Source organism: Notolabrus celidotus, chromosome 15 (assembly GCF_009762535.1).
Source record: "Notolabrus celidotus isolate fNotCel1 chromosome 15, fNotCel1.pri, whole genome shotgun sequence".
Lineage (NCBI taxonomy): Eukaryota > Metazoa > Chordata > Actinopteri > Labriformes > Labridae > Notolabrus > Notolabrus celidotus.
In genome coordinates this window covers 25,684,065-25,708,169 of record NC_048286.1, presented here as the reverse complement: position 1 = coordinate 25,708,169, position 24,105 = coordinate 25,684,065, and the positions used below count along the sequence as shown (strand labels likewise).

Sequence of the window (24,105 nt, the reverse complement as noted above, 5' to 3'; positions counted from 1 at the left end):
GATGTAACATTGGGTAACATGAACTTTATGCCTAATTAACCTTCATTTCAAAAACAATCCAAATTGAAATATGAGCCAGAAATGTTGTATCTGTTTAAGCGCAGCAGCCAGCTGTAAAATATCTATCTAACACTAATGCTGCTGCACATCCAGCAAATTCTTAATTTGAAGTTATTGTTGTTCCTTTTTCCTCATTGGCCTGGGTCCTGCTAGTAAAAAGGCTTCCTTAGCCTTATTATAGATGTGTGAATTTGTTCTGGATTAGTCAGCTGTTAGCATCACAATATTTCCAATTGTTTTATTTTTATTGTACTTTTCTGTATTTCACTGAATCCTAATCTGCAGCAGCAATCCCTGACAAAGTGAGAGCTCTTGTTGTCCACTATCTGTGAAGTACATTCAGGCTGTCAGCCCACTCTTAAAGAAACATGTCACAGATTTGCACCGTTCCTGCACTGTTTCAAGCTGAAAATAAAGTGGTTAGTACTTCGGTCAATTAAAAGTATTGAAACTTAGAATTGAAAATTTCGATCAGAGTTTCAATTTCAAAACATTTATCTCAATTTGAAAATTAGCTATGTTATTATGTGTCTCAATTTTAAGCTTCAGTAAAAATTGTCAAATTATTCACCTCTACAAATTTGGACAGGAAAAGTTAAAGTCTTGCTTCCATTCAATTCCAAACCTTGACTTCATGGACAACCATTCTTGTGTGAGTGATAGAGGTAACATGTGGACAGGTTGAAATTGGAATAAAATCAAATGGTTGACTTTGTCTCCATCAACTGGTCAAAGACTGTCATAACAAGTATAATTCTGTGGTGTGTGCTGAGTCTTCACTGAAAGGATAGGTATTATTGTTAAAACTAATATATATATATTCAAAAAACTCTCTGCTTTGGACAGCATTTCTTATTCAATTTGTATTCGACACAGAAATTATGCCCATGCATGAAAATCAGTTTAAATAATTATTTAAAAGGTTTGGGAAAGGAAAAAAATGTCAGTTCATACTCTTAAGGATCAATCCTTGTGCGCATAGGAAGCTTCAAGTTTTGACTCCAGCCTTATGTGAATGGCATACACTATATGGACAAAACTATTCAGCCAGACCTGTTAATTATAATAATGAATATGGAAAATTCAATAGAATAGAGAGAGAAATTTCCAGCTCAGTAGATAAAAATATTATTGTTTAACTCTCTGCAGGATGTATCTGCACAACGCAAAACAAATATGTGAACGCAGATGAGCTTTAATGATGGAGTTATTTTTCATTATTAGAATTGTATTAGTTTATTATTATTTACATTTAGCTGCTTTCGTATTATCGGTAATAAAGAATGTTGTATATTAAATTTAATTCAGATGGGGGGTATTTTTGCTGTAAAATGGAATCATCTTAAAGTAGTGCATGGTTTTCATGGTTGACAGGGTGGTTCACAGCAAAAATGACTTTTTCCAACATGTAATACTAAATTATTTAACCCTCCTGTTATGTTGCGGGTCAACTTGACCCTTTTTATAATCTATTTTAGGTTATATATGCCTTCCAAACCAGCTAAATGCAGCATAAAAATCTGGGCAGCATGTGACATAAGATGAGTCGTGTTAATTTATCAACATCACTTCATAAAAAATAAAAAAAAAGATAAAATAAAATTTAAAAAAAGGTTTTAACATTAATTTTAATGAAAAACGAGTGAGTAATCCTCATTGAACCATGATCTGTGAGAGTTAAAGAACACCAATGGACTAAATCTTGATTCAAATGATTAGTAATGGAGTTAAAAATCAGATTTAAAAAAAAAAAGTATATTGTTTTTTTTGGGGGGTTCTGACACTTATGGATAATTGAATATGCCCCGGGTCAAATTGACACTGGAACATTATTGCTGTTCCAGAGAAATGAACACAACAGGTGCGTTAAAGATGAATGTACAACTGAACCCTGTGATAGGTTGGCGACCTGTCCAGGTGTTCCGCGCCTTCCGCCAGAAGTCAGCTGGGATAGGCTCCAGCCCCCCATGACCCCAGAATGGGATAAGCGGTCAAGATGATGGATGGATGTACAACTAAACAACTCATGTGGACACTGCATTGAACAGTTCTCCTTTAATATCACTTTAAAGGGGTTGAGATTATATGCCCTAACAATAATAATAATACAAAGACTCCACATTCGTGATGTGATTGTTTATTGCAGCAACAAAAAATGTAAAGCTATGCAAGCTTGAATACAGTTTAGAGAGAAAATGCGTGGTTACATTAAACACATTCTTGTTCAGACAGTTTTCAAAGACCAATCATTCAAACCAATTCCTGCAGCTTCATTCAAAACAGAGTTTTAGGGGTTATAGTTCTTGAGCTGGCGGCCTGGGTTCAATCCCAACCGGTGGCCCCTCACCACTCTCCCAGTTTGCACTGTCTTGAATAAAGGCATAGAAATAAAATACAAAATGTAACTCTAATAAAAACAACAGAGTTTTGTGTATCTTAATCACTCAAACTACGAATGACTTAATGATAAATAGATCTGAATAGAGCGGCACTTGATGTAAAGCGATTACATTCCTGTTTTTCTGCTGGAGGTTTAACATCAGCTGGTCCTCGTAATAAGGTAAACTGGAAAAAGTAAGTAACCAGATTTAGAGAATTTAGAGGAACACAATAACAATTGTAACATTGGCTGTAATTTTAACATCACATTTACAATGATTCTTTTCTTTACACTTTTTTACTCTGTAGCTGCTCATTGTACCTAAATATTGTATCATACAGGGCTTTAAACAAGTAACTTTTGATTCTAGCAAAATAAAAGGACATAAAAGAAAAACAGAAATGTCAAAACTAAATAAAAGAAGCCAAATACACATCCCCAGATCATAGTGAAGTATTCTCCTGTATGTAGAAACTCAGGTCTATACTGCGGTCGTAACACAAAAAGGCACAAGGAAATCTTTCACTGAGAATGAACACATCACAACAGAAAGCAGAATTTACTTTCACACACAGTAAATAAATCAATATAAACAAACCCATTTAGCAGAGTGGAAAAACTAGACCTCACAGCTGTGACCACAGTGGTCCCAAACATGTTGGAAACATTTCTCTTTAAAGCAAAGTCCTTCCATGTCTGTCTCGTGTAACGTCCAAAGAAAAGGTGACACTGAGAAGTGTTTGATTGAAGTGAGGCAAATAGATTGGTTAGCTTTGTGCAAAAAAAAAAATCAGCACCATCAGAGGAAACTACAGCAAGGAAACAGCAGAGGAGGCTCCTAAAGATGCAGACGACATGTGCGGTGTGTAGCAATGAACTGTATATACAAACATTATGGGAAACACTGTCCCCGATAATAAAAATATCCACCCCTACAGTGAAATATGGAGGGCACTGCCTCCGATACAGACACACACTGGTAGAAAAAAACTACCTTCTTCTTTGTGCACATTATGGAAGACACTGCTCCCGATAATGCTGGGACTAGAGGTGTTCATGCATCAAGGACCTGTACTGACACAGAGAGGATTTCAGTTATACCCGCCGATCCAGTGTCAGTTTTAAAAGATGAATCACCTCAAAGTTGTGCCGTTTTCTGTGTTCAGTACCGGCCGTCGGTCCACATGTACACTTCTGTTAAGCAGATGCTGCTTTTGTCATTTCGACAGTATAACTGTCATAATTATGGAAGGCACTGCTCCCGATAATTATACATCGTTTTTTCTTATAAAAGGCAATAAAAAAACTATTTATAGTGAACCCTGTCACTGATAAATAAATAACACAATAAATAGACGTACGGTTTCTGTTTCAGTGCCACATGGTTGAAGACATTCTCTCTTGGTTCTTAAAAGGCCTATGGAGGTTTGATCTAATGTCAGAAGGTGGACAATTCAGATAATCAAGTTAAGATTGTTTTCTTATTATTATTGCATGTTACAGGGAATCATCAAATGGTTCCAGCTGATTGTCCAAGATCTACTTCTAAGTTTAGAAGTATCTTCTGTCCTTTCTTTTAAACTCCTGGTTCTCTGACAATGAGTCGAGCAGCAGATTTCAGCACAGTTTGAAATTATAGCTACCAATGTGAAATCGCTCAGGTTAGCACATGAGGCTCCAGCAGCAGCAGTGGGAATACTAGCAGTTTTTGATCTGTAAGAGCTGTGGTAAACAATGTTAGCTTATTATATCCTACCGCCATGTTGAGATGGCAAACAGCCTTTCCTGAGATTAGGACCGGATGATACTGTGCTGAAGAGAGATCACATCCACTACGTTCAACTCATTTCTAATGTAGTGCCAGTTTAAGTAATACCGCCACTTTAGAAGGCCATTTCAGGTAGTTGTTACTAGCACCAAAGTATTCAAAATGCCATGTTTCAATAAATTATATGCTCAATGAAATCATGTTAGAAAAATAACTGAACTTTTTTCTCACAGTGGGGGAAAAAGAGGATGACCTACGATTGTTTATTGTCAGTTGAGGCTAAAAGATGAGGGTCTTTTGTCATAAGTGTTTGGCTTTTTAGGTAACTTTAGACAAGAGGGGGTTTAGGCAGCTGAAATGTGATATTTGTAATATTTAGAGATGGTTCCTCTTTTATCATTTACTCAATAATCTTGAGATACATTTCAAATCTCTGCCTCTGTGACTGTGGGAAGGCCAAACCATCAGTCAAAGAGGTGAGGGAGGAAACATTTGTTAGATTTCGTTATCCAAAGCCCAAATATCCCCAGCTAGTGTGTTGGCACAGCCCTGAAGAGTCCAGGTGGCCAGGGCGAACTGGTTGCGGAACTGTTCGGCGTCTGCGTCGGGGTTGTTCGCTCTGAGGGCTTCCAGGTGGTTGGACAGACCCTTCAGAGTGTGAGGACCAGAACCCAGCAGGATGTGACGGAAAGGAGTCTCTCTGGGGGACACGAACGGGGACAAGAAGTTCCTCTCCACCTACAGAAACAAGAGGAGAGAGATCAGAGTATGAAAAACGGTGAGATAAGCTTTGCTTTCTTTAAAGGGTCACTGGACTCTTGTCTTTCTTTGCTTTGATGATTCAGATAGACAGAGTTTGTCTTCAATTACCACTAGTCTTAAAAAAAAACAGTTCAAGCATCTTGGAGTCTTGTTTTTGGCATTTCATAAGGATGCCTCCCAGAGTCTTACTAAAGATCAATATTAAGTTGTAGACCACTTACAGCCATGATGCGGTCATTAATGATGCGGCACATCTCGACATCGTCCAGGTTGCTGTTCTGGATGTCTGCCATCAGGCTGTCAGCGGCGCGGCTGTACGAGCCAGAGGCTGACCTCAACCACTGCACAGTCAGGCTCTGAGGCAGCTTCTGGGACTGCATCTGGAAACACAAAAAATGAGATGATTTACTGTTTTTTTAATCTGCAGAAACATCTGAATGGATATACATCTTCTGAAAGCATCTGGGCTATCAAGTGAAAGGGATTCAAAACTCAACAAGTTTGTAAATCAACATTTTTCTGTCCTTTTCTATCTACACAAACAATAACCCTCACACTGTTCAATCCCAGCAGACATGAAGACAACTGGACACTCACTCTTTTGATAGCCGTCACCCTCATGTCGATCTGAGCCACATTAATCTGTATGATGTTCTTGTACTTCTTCAGGTCGAACCGCAGCAGATGATCATGGACCAGCCTCAGCACCATGTGACCAGCGAACCGGCTCGCTAACTCAGCTAGCTGAGTAGCCTGGTTACCTGTGGCAACGTTCAGCTTATCCCGGGTGTCCAGCAATGTCCCAAAGTACGGGTAGTACTGAGGAGGAAAACCACAGAGTTAGACCAAACTTCAATGTTTAACACTTGCTGTAGTATTGTGTTCTGGGTTATGGCTATTGGTTCAACAAGGTGAATTGAATTATAACTACAGCAGGATGACTTACTGAAGTCTCAGAGTTGAAGCTGAATGAGAGTGAGGGGATGCCAGAGAAGGCGAGGAATGGATACGCAGCATCATTCATCCTCATAGGCCGCATCCTAGAATAACAAGCATATGGGGTGTAGCTTTGAGACATGAGAATCACAAGGATCCAACATATTCCAGCTGGTGGGTGTGATACTAGTGAGAAAAGTTTCCCTCAAAGACACTGAGGATGAGCCCGGATGAAGAGTTCTGTCACACTTACACACTTGCTTCCCAGTTAATCTTTCCAAACTGAGAATAGAGAGTAGTTTTGCTGTTTGGGTAGTTCACCTGTAGAGGGGACGAATGAAAAAGTATATTTACAAATCAATTCACAAATAAATTATATATTTTTAATAATTTAAAACTTAAAGAATTCGTCATACTCTAAAAGGATCATCTCATAAATTCAGAGAGGTGTGAGGCCCCTTCCGTGTTTATGCAGAAATGATTATTTTCCTACTTGTTCCTGAATAGGATCCTGCTCTGTCCTCCAGCTGGCCTCTGTTTGTCAACCAAATTAAGTCTTGTAATTATTGTATTGATGTATGTACTCTTTTAGTGTATCTTCTGTCTTCCCTCTCCTGCTCTGCTTTGAGGACTGAGATTACTATTCATACCAACAGCCATGATCCATAGTATGACCAAACTGACCATGTTCTAATGTTGCCTGTTTTCGTTTGTTGATGTAAATCTCTCAACACTGTCACTCATAAGTACTTTGAACCTATTACCTCTTTGTGTACAAAAATGTAATAAACAAAACTGTTTAAAAAAAAATAAATCTGTTATATTATTGAACTCATGGCAATACTTCTAAATGTGCTGATAAAAAGCAAATTCCAACTGCTTTATTGGCAAGAAAGTTAAGTAAAAACTATGAAGCCAAAACTTTAAAGAATAATTTTGGTCAGGACTACTTGTCAAAATAATGTATTATTTGCATCCTATATATTAGAATTAGTGGTAGGGCTCTGTTCTGGGAGCTCCCTGCCTTTCCACGTGCCAAAGCCTAAAAGGTGGGGAGAGCACACCTCTCTTCTCTTTTATGTGCATAATTGAAAAGCAAAGACAGGCAGAGCAGCAGCAAAGACCCTAAGGGGTACAGAACAGAGCAGGCATCATTGACAATACATATGACACTGGTAGATCAGACACAGTAAAAAAGGAGGAACTAAGGCTGGTGTTAAGAGCAGGTGATGATCTGTGGGCTGAGCTTGAATCTGTGGCCTGCCTGAACTAATGATATTCTCAATTTTCTCAATATTTGTGAAACATATTGAAAAGATAACTGTTCATTTCTAAACAGAGTACATGTGAAAGTATTAAAACCCAAGGAGGCAATATAAGATGATTGGCTCATAATCCTCCAGTGGTTACTGTACCTCTTTCATAGTGCTCTGGATCAGGCTGTGCAACAACGGACTGGCTGACACTTTAAATCCCCCTTGACCTGGAAAAGAAGTCATATCCATATTCAGTCATTCTGCATCACCAAACAACAAAGTGTGATGTTGTATTTCAAAGAAAGTATTCATATTTCAAATATCTGAAGGTAAAAGACGCCTGAAGTCAGTACCTGTTACAACAGCATCCAGGTTGATGTAGGCGTAGGCTTTCATGCTCAGAGAAGACAGATAACCCTGGATGAACAGAAATATAAAATAACACAGTTAAGTGTTATAACTACATACACTGTGGAAAAATGCACAAAGTGAGTTGCAGTTCTCACCTCCAGCCACTCTGTAGCACCAATACTCCCATACTCCCCACCACTCCAGCTCGCGAACACAATGCTTCTCCTCGGTTTGAATCCATCTGTGAGGAGGAAAACAAATCAGCATTAATAACAGAGAGAGTATGGACACACATTTTTTATTTTAAGTCTTTTCTGTGATATTTTCCAGTCAAACACCCTCTTTACTTTTAAGAGCAGTTCTAAAACTCTCCTTTTGGGTAAAGCTTTGAGTTAGGGTTGGCTCAGGCTTGGACTACTTCTTAGTTATGCTGCTATAGGCTTAGACTGCTGGGTGGAACTGACACTAAGCTCCTGTCTCTTCCTCGCTAATCTATCTGCCTGCAGCTTGAATCTTTATGTCCCATGAAAGTTATTTCACAGTCAGTTACCATAGATCTTCCTGTGAGTTATTGAGCTCTGTTGTCTTGCAGGTAACTGTGGATAATATACAGTCATGATGCTAATGCTTATCTTTGCTATCATCATTGATATCATCATAACTGTAAATGTAAATTGTAAAAAAGAATAATGTTGAGTACCATCTTGACTCGCTCTTTATCAACAGTGTCTTTAGATCAGATTTGTTATGAACTGATGCTCATTTTTCAAACTGCAATCTAGTGCGACTCCACTTTAAAGAACTCAGCAGCTGAGACTCACTGTTCTCCACCATGTCTGAGATGGAACGTGCCAGCTCAATAAGGACGCTGGTGCCAACAGTGGATGTAGCAAAACCTGGACCCCATGCATCCCTCTGAGCGCCGATAACCACATATCGATCTGAAATTTAAAATAAAAACAGATTGTGAAAAGACGTTTATCACTGTTTTCTCTTTAATTCCACTAGCTGATTAGAAATCTGGTCTCACCTGCATCCACAAAGCCTTTGATGACCCCGAAGACATTGATTAGCTTCTTCTCAGTGAGAACATTATTGACCGTCACAGTAATAGTGTCGCTTTCTCCTCCCAGTTTGTGGAAGCCTCCCCATCCGTCTGGCAAATTCTCACCCCCCAAGTACCTGTAGGACACAGACAATACACATTCAGTGTTGAAGTAGCAGCAGAGGGATATCTTTACGTATTGTTATAACCTTTGATTCAGTCTCTCTGAGTATATTTCAGTCTTACTTCAAAATCTTGTCAGCATTGAGAGCCGAGATGGTCTGAGCCACGATTTTTGGAAGTCCTGAAGACTGGATGGGTGGAAACTGGGTGTGGTTGAAGGAGGGGAAGCCTGGGGTGTAGGGATCTCCTGAACCCAAGTGGACCTGTGGGAGAAAGGACAGTGAGTGAGGACAGTTACAGGAAAGACAGTTACATACGTTTTTCAGGGAGTTGCCATCTAACAGTGAGAACCTCAAGTCCAATTCAGTGTCCCAAGAAAAAAACACATGTGATCCAACATTTCCTACACTTCTTCACTGCGCTCACTTACATGTCCAAACACAGCGGAGTTGTCTGCTTTGGAGAAAACTTCAGGGTCTGGGTAGATCAGCACAGCAGAGGCGTTCATTTTGGCAGCATTGGCAACCTGGTGAGAGTAATTTATTAGAAAAGACAGAAACTAAACCTTTACAGAGATGGAAAAAGTACGAATAGAGCCGAGAGTAACATTAAAAGTCAGACTTGTTTTTTTTTGTTTTTTTAAACCACTCACCTTCTCTGCTAAGCTGATCCGACCAGTCCTGACGAGCATGACCCTGCCGTTCATGTTGATGCCCTTTTGCCGCAGCATCTTAAAGTCAGATTCCTGCCCGTAAAACGCGTACAAGACAGCCCCCTGGGAAAAAATAAACAAAATACAAATTACCGTACTGATCCCCATTCAGTATTTCAGAATTCCTTAGACTAGATTAGGAGGGATGTTACAGTGCCTCAGGAGACCAGTTTAACATCCGACTTCATAAGAAACAATTCTAATCAGTGAGATGACTAGGGAGCTGGGATATCCTGTTTTTGGAACAGCAGAGGGCGCTGTGAACTTTTGACTTCTCTTTATATTTTCTTCAGATTGTTTCAAATGTCTAAAGCTGAATAGAGGCGTACAGACATTTAGATGTGGGGTTTTTCCATTTATAATCCATAAAAGATCGCCATCCACTATTGATTAATGAAATACGTTTTTTTCCCCTCTCTATACTCTTCAGTGGTGGACAGTAACAAAGTAAATTTATTTGAGTACTGGACATTTTTGGAGTATCTGTACTTTACTTGAGTATTATTTTTTGGGGATACTTATTACTTTTACTCCACTACATTCAGAAGACAATTATTGTACTTTTGACTCCACTACATTTCTATCAATGCTCTAGTTACTCACTACTTTTACTTTGAAGTCAGCTCATGAATTTCCTTCTCTTTTCTGAAATCTGATCCTTAAGACAGTAAAATGTGTTTGTGTAGTTCTGTTTGTCTCAGTGGTTTAGTCATACCTGTATATCAAACAGAGCAGATTTCACTCAGATCAGGCAGTTCATTAAGAGGTGGTAATGATGGCTATAATTCTCCACCTGAGCACCCATAGCCATATCTTCAGCCCGTGTTAGAGGTTTTTGAAATGAAGAATGATACGTATCGTTTGAAATGTTCTCCGTTTCCCACGCTGACCAAACATACAAAATTCACTGTCCAACCTGAGAAAGCGTGTTGAGCTACGTAACGTTTGTTTCATTCCAGATGAACATTTCAAACTAAGTTGTCTGTGCTTTGAGTAATTTAGTTGCTGTTTTTATTCCATGCTATAGTTTTTAGAGATTTCAAGTAATGGTTTCTAAATAAACAGAATGTAACAGAATGTACTACTATGTCTTGACTGCCATGATGCTTTGTGAAAACACAATGTTTTGAGATTTTTTAAGAAGTACTTTGAATACTTAAGTATTTTTAAAAAGGAAGTACTTCAGCACTTTAACTCAAGTAATAATTTGACAGAGCAACTTTCACTTGTTTTGGAGTAGTATTTGACCTGGAGTATCTATACTTTGACTTAAGTAATGAAGCTGTGTACTTTGTCCACCACTGATATTCTTTGCGTACCTGTGAGTCTCTCCACACCTGCTCTGTAGATATCAGATAGAGCTTGCACTTTGTTGGAGCATGCTAATACATCAAACAATTTACCATTGATTGTTCTTTTAGCTTTGGCTAAAGAAGAAGAAAAGAAACCAAAGTAGGAGGCAGAATTGAGATAAAATCTCCTCTCTAATGCTTAAGAACTAGGGGTGTAATAGTATATGTATTCGTATGTTTCGGTATGGCCCTTTCGGTTCGGTGCTGACGTGTAGCGGAATGGTACAGCGCATTCATTTGAAATGTAAAAAAGGAAAGAGAAGTCTGAGCAGACATAAAAGCCTGAACTTGAAAAATAAAGGAAAACTCATTTTATTTGTTGCTTTTCGTCCCCCTTACCGTACCAAAAACATACTGAGCCGAAGCTTCAAAATACCGAACCGAACCGGACCGTCATTTTTGTACACCCCTAATGAGAACACAAACAGGGTTACAAACACCCTTGTAAAATAATGGAAAAATAGTACTGTGGACCCGGTGTTGTGAATCGTATTGTGTCATGAGTGTAATGTTACATCCCTGTTAACAAGGCTTTTTGTATTACCGTTGCTGTTTCAGCGGCACTGTAGGACAGAAATCCCTCAAGCTGCTCAGTCTGGTTCCTGAAAGTGTAACTGTTGGATGGAGAAGCGGGGGGATCCTGAACCTTCACGAAGTGCTCATCAGTCCAGACTTTCATGCCGTACTCTTTCAACTTATTGTGCACCTTGTCTCCCAGCTTCTCGTCTCCTGGAGAACCAGCCCGGTGGTTAGTAGTAGAGAACTCACTGGAACCAGAGCAAGAGCAGATGAGGAAAGAGAATGGAAGGGAAGAAAAAAAGAAAACAATGAGTCACTTTTGTTATTTTAACACATCAAAAGCATTTTCATTTCAAAAATAAGCTCCCACCGCCTAAAAGTACACTCTTCAAGCAGTGTGTCAGGTTAGACTTACTTGAAAACGGATTCGAACTTGGCTACAGAGACTTTCTCTTTAAGGAGCTTTTTGACATCATCCCAGTCCATGAGGGGGGCAGCACCTGTCTCAGGGGGGAGCATTCCTTCTTCTGATGGGAGACCGGGACAGTTGGGAGCAACGTCCTTCTTCCGATGAACCAGGAAACCAATCAAATACCCTGAAAGAGGTAGTGTTCAGATGAGGAACAACCAGGGGAAAACAGTAAAGGTTGTGTTGAAACTTTCTGTTTGTGTCACTTTTGACATCCTCTGTGGACAAATGTTTCCTTAATTCATGGTGTAGTAGTTCTTCTTTTAGACAATAAATCTCATCCTGCTTCCTTCTGACAGTCAAACGTAGCACTTCACAAGAACCTTTGCCGCTGATGATTTTAAAAAGTCTGTTTCTGCATTGTGCTGCTAATCACATCATCTGACAGCTACACCCTCCCCCAGCAGCAGTTTTAGTCATTTAAATTCACTTGAAATAAGAAGGTTGGTTCTGTTGATGATGGTTTTGTTTGCTTTTGTAGCTAAAGAAGTGGCATCAGTATCAAATTGAGTCCGTTTCATAACCAGCTTATTCCTCACAGGGGCTTTAATTCAGAACTAAAATAAGCTAGGCTATGTCATTGTTGCACCGTATTGATCTGTTGCACCACTGCAGAAACAAAGCCAAAAGGACACAATAAAACGTCAGCTTTTGTTTGAAGAGATTAAAAGCACTGTGGCTTATGTCCCTAAATTTGCTTTGGATAGACACCAAGTTTCTCCCGTTTGCTCAAAATAGGTTTAGAATTTAGCGTCCTATAATAAACTTATATTGAAGTTTTATTCTGATTGGACTGTAACTGTGTCATCCAGGTACTTTTATTTAAAATACACTTTCAAAAGAAAAGTTTTAAGATTTCAACAAGTTGAGAAACAAATTAAATATATTTAAAGAAGTAGAGGCCCGGAGATTGATCCCTGGGGCACTCCACACATTATATACGGGTGATGAAAACCCCTTCTTACCGATGATGAAGATGAGGAGGGTGGTAGCGGCTATGAAGCAGAGGTTCTTAGGGGTGCGCCCGACCTTTGGAGCCACATAGGGTTTGCGGTTGGAATTGTGATTAAGGTGTTCTCCCACACCGTTTGCCCCGGTCTCCTCATCCATGTCGGACGACAGCTTCATCTCCACATGGCTGTTATCGCCTTCCATGTTCTGGGTCAGGTTGAAACGGGTGTAGGAATGCGGCTCCCCGTTAAACTGGAATAATTCAATAATACAACCAGGAGATAAGGAAATGGGTTATTTAGCAAAGAACTGCTTTGGAGTATGTACACATTTCTGAAATGATGGCTGAAATCTCTGATCATGCGGGTTTGTACAGTTGTGACTTTGAAGATGTCAAGCTGGGGAATTTTGGATATATTCCAAATTGGAAACTTTCCATTGGAATTATGGGAATTTATGGGAATTAACTGGGAATTGAGGGTAATTTAATGGAAAGGTATCATATCCAAGCATAAATATTTTTTTTGTTATAAGCAGACATCCATCCAAAATAATACAATTAAAACAGACGTATTTGTAAGTAGAATCAAGTGTTAAATCTTTTATTGAACAATATTTTTTTTCATTGAAGACCAAAAAGTTAAATATTACTCATCACCCTGACCCAACCCATTCAAAAATAAACAAAAATGCAATCCCAACAAAGTCCCATTCAAAATGTTAAATGAAAAGAGCCCCTCTCCCTCCAAAAAAGTACCATTCAACATGCAAATAAAAAAGCATCTTCCCTCAAGCTTCTCAAGCCTAGCCTCTGCAGGATTCTAGAAATCATCTGTGCATGTGATGGAGGAATGCACAGTGCATGTAGGGGGCGTAGTCTCAATAGTCCTGCAGTAAGCAGTGTGCTATGTGCATGTGATTGAGGAATAGCTTAGATATTCAACTGTACTTGCATGAAATCTGGTTGATTTAGTCAGGATTATGCTAAAATATATTTTCCCCAACAATATTTAAGTTCCCTATTAAGAGCCAACCTTCAATTTAGTAAATTCCGGGTTAATTCCCAATGAAAGTTTCCAACTTTGAAAATTCCCAGAATTTTGCAACCCTATTTCCATCCTACTTTGAGAGACTTGTTCCTGTGCTGGCTTCTAACATGATTGCATAACAAAATGGCCGTAGATTTCAATGTGGGAACTGTTGTTGAAAACGTTGGTGATCCTTCAAGTCTGCAATTACATGTGATCACAACTCATTGACAAAGAAAAGTAACATATTTCGAAGTAGAGATAGGTGTTCCAGCTTTTGTCCTGCACAGTGGTTCAAAAATCATCAGAGCCAAATCCTGCCAAAGATCATCTATGTCATATGAGTAGGAAAATATTTACAGCTGATGTTGAACATCATTCGAGTGCTCTAATAACCACTTAGTATGGTGGTGATGAAATGCAAAGTAATAAGTATTTGCTCCCCAAGATGAAAAGAAGAAAAGCATCCATTGCTCACCGAAAGCAGTCACAACAACTCTCAGTTCTGCTGTGGATCATTTCTTACAGCTAAGGCTTGTTATTTTAGGATTTAACTTGGGTTAATAATAGATACAATACTCACAATTTTGGAAATCGTTGACCTTGCTTGGTCCATTGCTGCTTCACAGGAGTCTAAAAGAGGAAACAAACAGAGAAAGTCTTTGAGTAAGAACGAGGGCTTAAGATTGAATTGAGTAAAGTTTCTCAATGTTTTTATATGACCTCTACCCAGACTCTATCTTTAGTATTAAATATTATCCCCTGTAGATCGAGGGCTATACAGAAGCAGTATGAAGTACACATGTTTTACACTCATAGGACATTGAGAGTCTAACACTCTTTAAAGTATCATCACTGTGTTGATGGTGTGCTGCTCTTTCATTTCTGAGAATAATGGGGTGTCTGAAGAACACGTCCCACCTCTTGTCCAAACATCCATGGGGTTTCCTTTGCTGCTAACTAGAAAGGCAGCACTGTTTCTCAGCACAAAAGACCAGTGTCCAGTACAGGTCGACACAGACTCCAGGCCTCCGTGTGAACTCCATCGCCAGCAGAATACAATAACAGAAATAACTGGCTTCCCACTGGCTTTGATTCAAAAGACAAGCCAAACAAAGCAGGTTTCAATATGGTAACGGGACAAGACATGTAATGCAAGTCTTGTGTATATTTTCTTTCACACTGTAATGTAATACGAAGAAAGCATGTGACCATCCTCAGCAGGACTTAAGTTAAAGGTTAGATGGATCTGACATCTCTTACTGTGATTATGTGATAATAAGTCATCAGGACCATTTTCACACAACATGCTCCTCTGGACTGTCCTTATACATAATCTCATACCAACAGCAGAACATCCTCTATTTAAAGGCACATCAATAAACCAGTGGAGAGACATTATTACAGTGGATTATTTTCTGACCACTCAGGGACTTTTCTGTTGAATCACTGATATTCGATACTCAGACACCGCTTTGTCCTCCACCGCTGTTTTTGAACGCTGGCAGAGGTCGGCCTTTAGATAACAATTGGATTGAGGGAATTTACAAACCCATCACAGCATTATCTAATGTTTAAGGTAACCCAGTGTAATGTGTAGGGATGCACCGATCCTACTTTTTAGGTCCTGATACCGATATTGATACCTGGGCTTTGGTGTCTGCCAATATCGATACTAGACGATCTGATCCTGGTATTAATTTAACAATCTCTATTCCTTAATGTGAGGATAGAATCATGTTTTGGCAACTTCAGGCTTTTCTGACTTGATGGTGAACTGTACCTGGGTTCCAAGTGCTAAACCAGAGGCTGGAACCCCTTCATTTCAAGGATCTGGAACAACAAATCCAATAACCTGTCCGTTTTTTCACACTTCGAATCCATTAATAGAAGGTTTCTTGCTTCTTTGCAGTTGGCTACAGCTTAAGTAAACCTCTTCCTTTGGGCTTCCATTATATTTTTCAGCGCAACTGCCATCCGCCGAAACATTACAGCTGCACATGTTGCAAGTTTCCGGCTGAGTTGTTAGCAAAAGAAGCGTGCTCTGATGACGTAGGAGACGCAAATGGCTGTTGCAAACACAGAAAAGCATAGAACTGAGATGAATAGATCTGCCATATGGATCTGCACTACATATCGGCCCTTTGTCACCGATATCCAATCTAGCTTTTTGAGTCCGATCTAGCCGATATCCAGGATCGGATCGGTGCATCCCTAGTAATGTGTTCATCATTAATAAACCTGACAGGTGACAGAATTCAGCTGTGGTTCAGTTGTAGATGGTGAATGTGATTGCAGTGGTGAAAGGTCATAGCAGCTCTGGTATGTCACTCTTAAATAGCCTGTTGTTGGTGATATTGTTTACATGTATGACAACATGCAGAATACATGAGGTAGTACTGAAATGTGTGAGACAAGTTTCAAACTGTTTTGGCCCATTTGGCTTGAAATACAAAATTCAAAAGGAGGCAACTTTTTAATGCAAATTGACTTAACTTCAATGACAATAAAGGCTTTCAATTCAATTCAATTCAATTCAATTCAACTTATACATGGGTCAATGACGTGACACTTTTTCTGTCCAACTGAATTTTTTCCATTGAAAAAACTCAAAATACATAAAAAAGATAACATGTATGTCTTATTCCTTCCTCATAGACAGACTCACTCTAACTTCTCCAAACATTTTAGTAATTGGTAATTTTTCTACTATCTGAAGTGTCAAAACATCATGTGGGGCGACAATCCAGCCTTGACTTCTGTTTGGACAACCAGTTTAAAATCACTTTAAATCAATTTAAATATATATATCAAATATATCCCCTGCCCTATTTATTCTCAATGAAAATACACTTAAATCACTTGATTTAAAATTCTAATATCAATTTATGTTTACCCAACATTCTTAATGTTTAAACAAATGCAATAGATATTCTTGTTTTTTGTATTTTAAAATTGACCTGTTGAAAAAGCAGGGCGCCGTTGGCCTAGCAAACTCATTCTGCTTTACTTTAACTGTCTAATGTGCCAATCACTGTGCTTATTTGCTGTTGAAAATGCAAAGAAAGGCTCATTCTTCAGTGTTTTGTCAATCATCTGGAGTGACACTGACCCCCTCACAGCAATTTTAAGCATCAAAAATTACTAGTGTTGTAGTATTTGAGACCGGCCTTATTTAAGGTCTCGGTCTTGTCTCTGAATCGAAAGCATTTTTACTCGGTCTTGTCTCGATCTCGGACTGGGCAGACTCCGTATTTTATATCAAGACTGGTCAAGACCACCACTGATGCACTGTGTCCCTGTCATTACTGTGATAAGAGAGACCCCCCCATCCACCCCTCTTCTCAATTCATAAATTTTTTTCTCACCTTATGGCCGAAATAGAAAATGCACACAACTAATGATTAAAAAAGGCTCGACAAAATAATCCTGCTCAGCTACGACCTCCTACCTTTCCTGAGATCACAGGTGACAGAAAAAATATTTTTAACTCTAATCTAAAGTGAAAGTTTAACTAACGATGAGGAAAACGAAACTCAAGGCGTCAAAAGTCTCATAGCGCGTCAAAAGAAAGGCAAAAAAGACAAAACCAAACCTTGTTAGTTGCTGTCAATTGTATTTAAAGCAAACTTAAATAAAATAAACAGAAGTCTTTTATTTTGTTAACTCTTATAATGATTTTTTATTCATATATGTGGTCTTAGTCTTGTCTCGGTCTTGCCCTGCCTTGGTCTTGGTCTCGGCTCGGTCGAGATCCCTAAATGTCTTGGTCTTGTCTTGGTCTCGGTGCAGTCTGGTCTCGGACATGTCTTGGTCTTGCTTAATGTGGTATTGACTACAATACTAAAAAATTACAATGGGGAGCTGGGGGCCTAGCAGTCTAAGCGCCCCACATGCAGAGGCTACAGCAGCCCTCATCGAAGGGGTCGCCAGTTTGACTCCTGGCCATGACCATTTGCTCCATGTCTTCCCCCACTCTCTGCTCCCCACATTTCCTGTCTTTCTTCAGCTGTCCTATCAATAAAGGAAAAAAGCCCCAAAAATGTAACTTAAAAAAATTTGAAATTAAAAAAAATTACAAGGAAGAAATTGTCGTTCTTGTTGCTGATGGTCTTGTTTGCTTTAGCAGGTCATAAAAGAGGCATCGGTATCAGTTCCAATCTATTTCACACACAGTAAAAAGTGCCTCACAGATGCTTTAAATGGCACCTATGAAAACAGCACATTACAACACAAATAGCAGTGGCATCACTTCCTTGTTCATAAAAAAAGAAGCACAATGGTGAGCAGGTGTTATCTTGTGGGGGGTGTTAAAATGCAGCTTGAACAAAAGGATCCCAGCAATAGAAGAAGTACAAAGTTGCACAATATTTCAACCAGCAAACGACAAAGTACCTTTAGAAACACACACGGTGTGTCACAAGGTTCACTCATTCATTTTAAACAGACAGAATCGTGTCTTTATGTCTCTGGCTATTTTTCAATCACACTGGCTGTTGGGAGAAAGTAACTAAGACACATTTATGAAGAGTGGGCAGGATTGTACAGGTTTCTACTTTAAAGCAACCAATATTACAAGCGATATGAATAATCCTTGTCCTTTACGTGACTGGGAGACCTTTCCTTCTCTGTCTGACCTTTAAAGAGGAATAAACAGACAAAACGCCCCCAAACAAGACTCCTCTTATCAACCACTCATGTGTGAAAAGTCTGTGGCCTTAGGAGTTAACCCTTATCCACACTAAAAGAACTTTGGACTGAATACAACACTGTGTTGACAGAAGGCTCAATCACAAACCTCCTCCTCATGCATGCTCAGTGGTTTATTCTTTTATTTGTGCAACATTCATTCAAATGTATAAATGACTTCCTGCTCAGTCTTAGCATCTGAATGAGAAAGACATCAAATAAAAAGAGACGGAGAACACTTCTTGGGCTGAGAATTAGAGACAAAAAGATACTCGGCTTGTCTGGATGGATTATGATCAACTTAGAATGACTGAAGAGACATTTTATAAGCTCCACTGTGGGGAGATCCCAAACTGAACATTGCGTGAGGAGAGCTGCTTTGGGACAAAGCCAAGGGGACACTAACGATCGGGCTGGCAGGCCTGTCTGCCCTAATTTGCAGCACCAGAGCAATGGCCTCCCTAAACTCTGACAGCATACCTCCAAGACAGCGGAGATAAAAACCTATCCTTGAACTCAAAGTGTGTCTCCGTGAGGATGGAGAGGGCGCAGGCATGTCAGTCAGAGGGTCGTACAATTACTCACTTCCTAAAACACGTTGGCTATGCACAGCACTATGAAGTACGGCTAACTTTAGAACATGCATGACCTCAAACGGCCCGAATAACACTCAGAACATCAGAACACAATGTCAGAACATAATCCAGTTCAAGAAGAGGTATAAAGAAATGATTTTCATGATGTACAAGGAGGAAGACAAGTGTTGAGAATCATGAGGGGTTTAAATATGAAGATAATATATGAAGATTTGACGTGTGGGCGTGCACTAGTATAACGCCAGAAAATGGTGAATAAAGGGGATTAGATAAGTTTTAACTTCGTCCTACTCCTTTTCACACATGTTAAGTAAAATGTTTCAGTGCTTGCTAATGGAACTCATTTCCTTTGTTTCTTTTGTATAACTATTTCTTCTTTTTTTTATAGTATGTTTGTATAAATATTTATTTTGTTTCATTTGTATAAATATTTCTTCTTTTTTTACTTGTATGTTTGTATAACTATTTATTTTCGTTCATATCACTATTTCTTTTTTTTTTCTTGCTTGTTTTTTTATAACTATTTCTTCTTTTTTTCTAGTATGTTTGTATAATTATTTCTTCTTTTTTCTAGTATGTTGGTTTAACTATTTCTTATTTTTTTTACTAGTATGTTTTTATAAATATTTCCTATTTTTCTTGAATATTTGTAGAACTTTTTCTTCTTGTATGTTTGTATAACTTTGTCTTTTTTTACTAGTATGTTTGTATAACTATTTCTTCTTTTCTACTTGTATGTTTTTTTTTTCTATTTTACTTTTACATGATCGATGCAATCAAATTTGCCTCATTTTTTTTCCATATTTTTTGGCCTGCTTTATAAAACAACCTGGAGACAATTGACAAATACAGACTTTAATTTGCCATCAGAGCATGCTAAGCTTCTTTGTAAAGCTAATTGCTCTGTAAGGTGGCAGAGCTATGTCTATAATCTTACATACCAAAAATACCAAGCCAGGCTTAATACTTTAATCAGATTAGCTACTCTTTCAGTTGAGAGACCTATGGATATGAGCGATATATAAAACTGGAGAGTCTGGCTGAAATGTGTTGCATGCCCTTGAAGGCAGCCATTGGCTCTGTGTTGCCTCTCTCACTATGACTAAGACGCATAACTTGTATCTCTGAATGACTTTCAGACACGTGTGTGCAAGAGATAGTACTAGTAAGGTTGAGTCACGCCTTTCTGAGAACTGCACACACATTCATGGCCGGTTAAACTTGCTGAATGAGAGCAGGGCGGTGTGGTTGCCCTGACTTAAGCAAGGGACGATGTTGGAGAGAGTTTACTGGCATGAAATAACAAGTGGAGATGTGGAACAGCCTGCTGTTGTCACCTGTTTCAGTCCTCCAATGAATGCAGAGTGAATGTGAGGAATAGTTACAAGACTGCCGTGAACATGACAGAGACTAGATGTAGTTTCAAATCAAGCCTGGTTTGAGTGCATGGCTCTGCAGAGAGATGAAATATCACTCTCAGGGGTTAGGAAGGTGACTTCCAGGTAGGAGGTTGAACATGTTGCAACAGAAGCTTCCTCAGAAATGTATTGAGAAAACTGCAATCCCTTTTCAAAGAGAGAGAGAGAGTGATTGCTTCATTAGGTTTCCGACATTGTGCCAAGAAGACTTGGTTTTAACGTTTCAACAGAACTGGTGTGAACTCAACAGAGGGTCACTGAGAGACGTCGAAAAGCCAGAGGAGAAAAATCCCCCCCCTCCACCTCCTCCTCCTTCTCTTATACAATAACTGAATCAATTACACAGAATTAACTGAATAGAGCCAACAGGACGGGTGTGAAAATACTCACATTCCCTTTCACTTCAAAAACATTGCATCATGTAGTTATTACAACGCATTAGAGCAACCTTAATTACATCAAAAAAACTGTCATTGCCACAGCATGTTTCTGCAAGTGATGAAGTTTCAAGTTTTCACAGAAATCTGCCGACTACTCTGGCATTGTATCAGCTCCTCAGTTCACACCAGAACATCTTTAATAACTTTCATTCCATTGATCATCACAGCAACCTCAAGCTCATAAAAAGAATCTTTCTGCAGCCGTAAAAGATGGGAGGCTTTTCAGAAACCACAAGATCAAAAGCCAAATATCTAGTTCAACCTGTAGCTCAGTCTTAGCAGGAAACATGCAGTGTACCAGGATATTAAAATCTGTTAAGGACAGCGGAAATGAAATGTAAAAGTAACGTGCACGTAATGTTTACCAGTGTTTGAACTTAATGATTAAAAAAAGATATCTGCAACAAACTTGTTTTAGTTACATATTAATGTGTAAACACAGATTCTTACACTCCACTGCTGAGGATCCCTGAACATAACTCGTGAATTAGTATCAGAACACTACTTTAAAAAGGTTTCCATCAAAGGAGACACATCAGCCTTAATCTTACATGTTCCACACCAACCTGCTAGGTACTAACTATGTCACCAATGACCGTTTTAACTGTGCAAATACACCCTTCACAAGCTGACAAGTGTGTACATAGTTGATCAGAAATACCCTTTATACCTGCAAGCATGGCTTACGTGTTCAAAGAAACAAGCATTTCCAAAAAGAAATTTCTAACAAGAGAAAATGCTTCAACTACTGTATCAGAATTAGTGCGACATAGTACTGAATTAAATTAACACAGAGGTCGATCAAGTCACATAGCAGTAGCTTTTGGAAACAATACTGTGGGAGACAAAACGAGATGGTGAGAAAACATGAACCAGGGTGAGGAGAGGGGGAGAGGGGGAGAGGGGTCAGGGGTGCGTAGGAGTCATTGTGCAGTGGCTTATCATGTGAGAGTCACACTGGGGCAAAGCTCTGCCTAGCTCATGGGAAAACCAAGCGGAACAGTGATGTAGGCAAATCCCATTTATTAGTCTTGCACAAGTAATCTTAAAACAGCCGCACATTCTGCATTATCGACGTGAGCAAGCGACACAGGCTGCAACTGTGCTTCATGCAGATTATAAAGTGACCTATTTTGCTCTTAATGAATGTTTTTCTTTCTTTTTGTTTTAGTATGATGCAGGGTCTAGTGCAGGGGTTCCCAAAGTGTAGGTCGTGACCCCCCCCCTGACAAAAATGGTGGGTCGTGAGATGTCTTCCAGAATGCTTTTTGTTTTTTAAGTTATCTAAAATTAGTGCATTTTACCCATTACAGTAAAACATATCAACAAAAAACCGTAAACTTGAAATAAAACCTTGAAAATAGAAAATGTAACGAGTTTTCTGCCTTTCTTTTTGCCAGATGACTCCTTAATTTAGGGTTAGTGAACAGTTACTTATCAAAGCATCAGTAGAAGTGGGTTAGTTCATCAAGGAAACACAGCAGGAAACACAGCCACATGCTCATATAGGTAGGCTAATTTTTTCCAGACCAGCTAAATGAAGCCACATTAAATCACTCTGAAGGACAGTGGGGGGTCGCAAGTCTTTGGCATCTATATTTTTGGGGTCGCAGGCTGAGAAGTGTGGTGGTTATTTTTGCATCAGTGGGTTATGCATGTTACGTACACAGGTGACCCACCAGGTGGCACTATAAATGAAGATGCACAATACATTTAAGGCAATAAATGACTAATTCAAAAGAGTACTGCTGCACCAAATACAACAAAACTGCAAAATGTATCTTCAAAATATCACTGTTTGACAATGCATATCATAACACTTTACTCTATGTGTCCTTCAGTGTACAATCACAATAATTGAAGTGTTCTTCACCTTGGAAACAGGCTTCATCCCACAGTTAGGCTTGTCAAAATCACCTGCTGCTAAGCCCAAACTATGCATAGTATATGTTTCAATCTTGACTTGGACACTTCACCCTCTCAAGGACTATTCAACCTGTGCCAAATCTAGTTTCTGTGTCCTACCATATGTCAGGAAACCCTCTCTAAGAGGCTACTTGAGTGCTTGATGTGTGATCAAAATGTGCAAAAAGCAGCTTGGGTTTATCTAACAGCAGTGTAGACTAGGTGTGAATATTATTGTAGTACAGATAGCTTATCTTTGCAGAAGTCTATTGCTGCCTGTCAAGGTCAGTAAACAGGGACAGTGTAATGTCTACCTACTGACACTGTTACCCCTGAGTGGTAAGGGTCATTCAAGGGAGCTAGCTGTGTTTAACATCAGCACAGAGCACACTGCACTTGTTGAGACCTTGTTATAACGTGACAATTTAATGAATAAATACGAGATACATCTACAGTTTCATTAATTGTATGTTCAAAGGTGACATATGGAGAGAACGCCTCTGCTGCGAGTTGCTTTGTTGAACATTCATTATGGAGAGTTACATTAAAAAGTTGACTCAAGGAGAAAAATGTAAAAACGTAGCGTTCACAAAGGATTTATGAACACATTGAATTATCAAAGATGGCTTGTTCATTCTGAAACCGATAGGCTACTTCTATGTAAGGCTTGATTAAGAGTTACAGATGAATTTATATTTAGCACCTCGCACAGCCATATGTGAACTGTTCAAGCTAGCTGACTTATTCCAAACAAGACTCTTACCTTCTTTTTGAACTAACTCAAACTGGCTGACTTCTTCTCTGACAGCACTTGAACACGAGGTTTCTCTCCACCCGGTTTCTCTCAGCTTCCTATCCGCTTCTTTTCAGCCGGTGCCCTTGAATCATGCTGCTTGCATTCTTATCTATGGACAGACAGGCGCGTGGGGGCGGCTGACGCTGCTGACGCTGCTGACGTCATATTACAGCGTCTAGTTCTTCTCGCGCCAAAATGTGTCATCGCAACGCGAGATGATTGTTTCCTGGAGTAGAGCTTCTGTGAGAGCTACACGAGGTTGATCTTGGACTGTTCTAAGTAGGCGATTTGTATAGCAATGTCTTCTTCCTCCTTCAACCTTTACTTATGCTCGAGAGATCACTGAGGGGCAACCCTCAATGATCTCTCGAGTCATTTACAGTGACATTTAAAAAACAAACAACAATGCATCAAGAGTATCAAAAGTCATCAAATAGGATAATTTTTTTGATTTGGATATAAAAACAATCAAAAGATCAAATAAAATAATAAAAAATAAAAGGAGTTTTAGGTGATTGACTATAAAAGCACTAGAATAGGAAGGGCTGG

General features: G+C 39.1%; 1 protein-coding gene across 1 annotated transcript; it reads right to left on the bottom strand.

The window, feature by feature from the left end:
* Positions 1–2,181: 2,181 nt before the first annotated feature.
* On the bottom strand, positions 2,182–23,703 carry LOC117826780 (transferrin receptor protein 1-like). Its single transcript, XM_034703116.1, has 18 exons — positions 23,524–23,703; positions 14,296–14,345; positions 12,699–12,936; positions 11,680–11,860; positions 11,290–11,512; positions 9,334–9,456; positions 9,112–9,207; positions 8,805–8,944; positions 8,544–8,695; positions 8,335–8,454; positions 7,669–7,754; positions 7,516–7,579; positions 7,322–7,389; positions 6,160–6,227; positions 5,917–6,010; positions 5,568–5,789; positions 5,192–5,350; positions 2,182–4,946 (listed from the first exon to the last, which is right to left on the bottom strand). The coding sequence occupies exons 2-18, from the start codon at positions 14,326–14,328 to the stop codon at positions 4,704–4,706; spliced, it is 2,310 nt and encodes a 769-aa protein (XP_034559007.1). The 5' UTR covers positions 14,329–14,345; positions 23,524–23,703; the 3' UTR covers positions 2,182–4,703.
* Positions 23,704–24,105: the final 402 nt, after the last annotated feature.

Coding starts and splice junctions, on each gene's coding strand:
- LOC117826780 (XM_034703116.1), bottom strand. CDS start 14,328: ATGGACCAAGCAAGGTCAACGATTTCCAAAATT. Junction 12,937..14,295: donor GGTCAACGATTTCCAAAATT/GTGAGTATTGTA, acceptor GAATTATTCCAG/TTTAACGGGGAGCCGCATTC. Junction 7,755..8,334: donor CTCAGACATGGTGGAGAACA/GTGAGTCTCAGC, acceptor TCCTCCTCACAG/ATGGATTCAAACCGAGGAGA.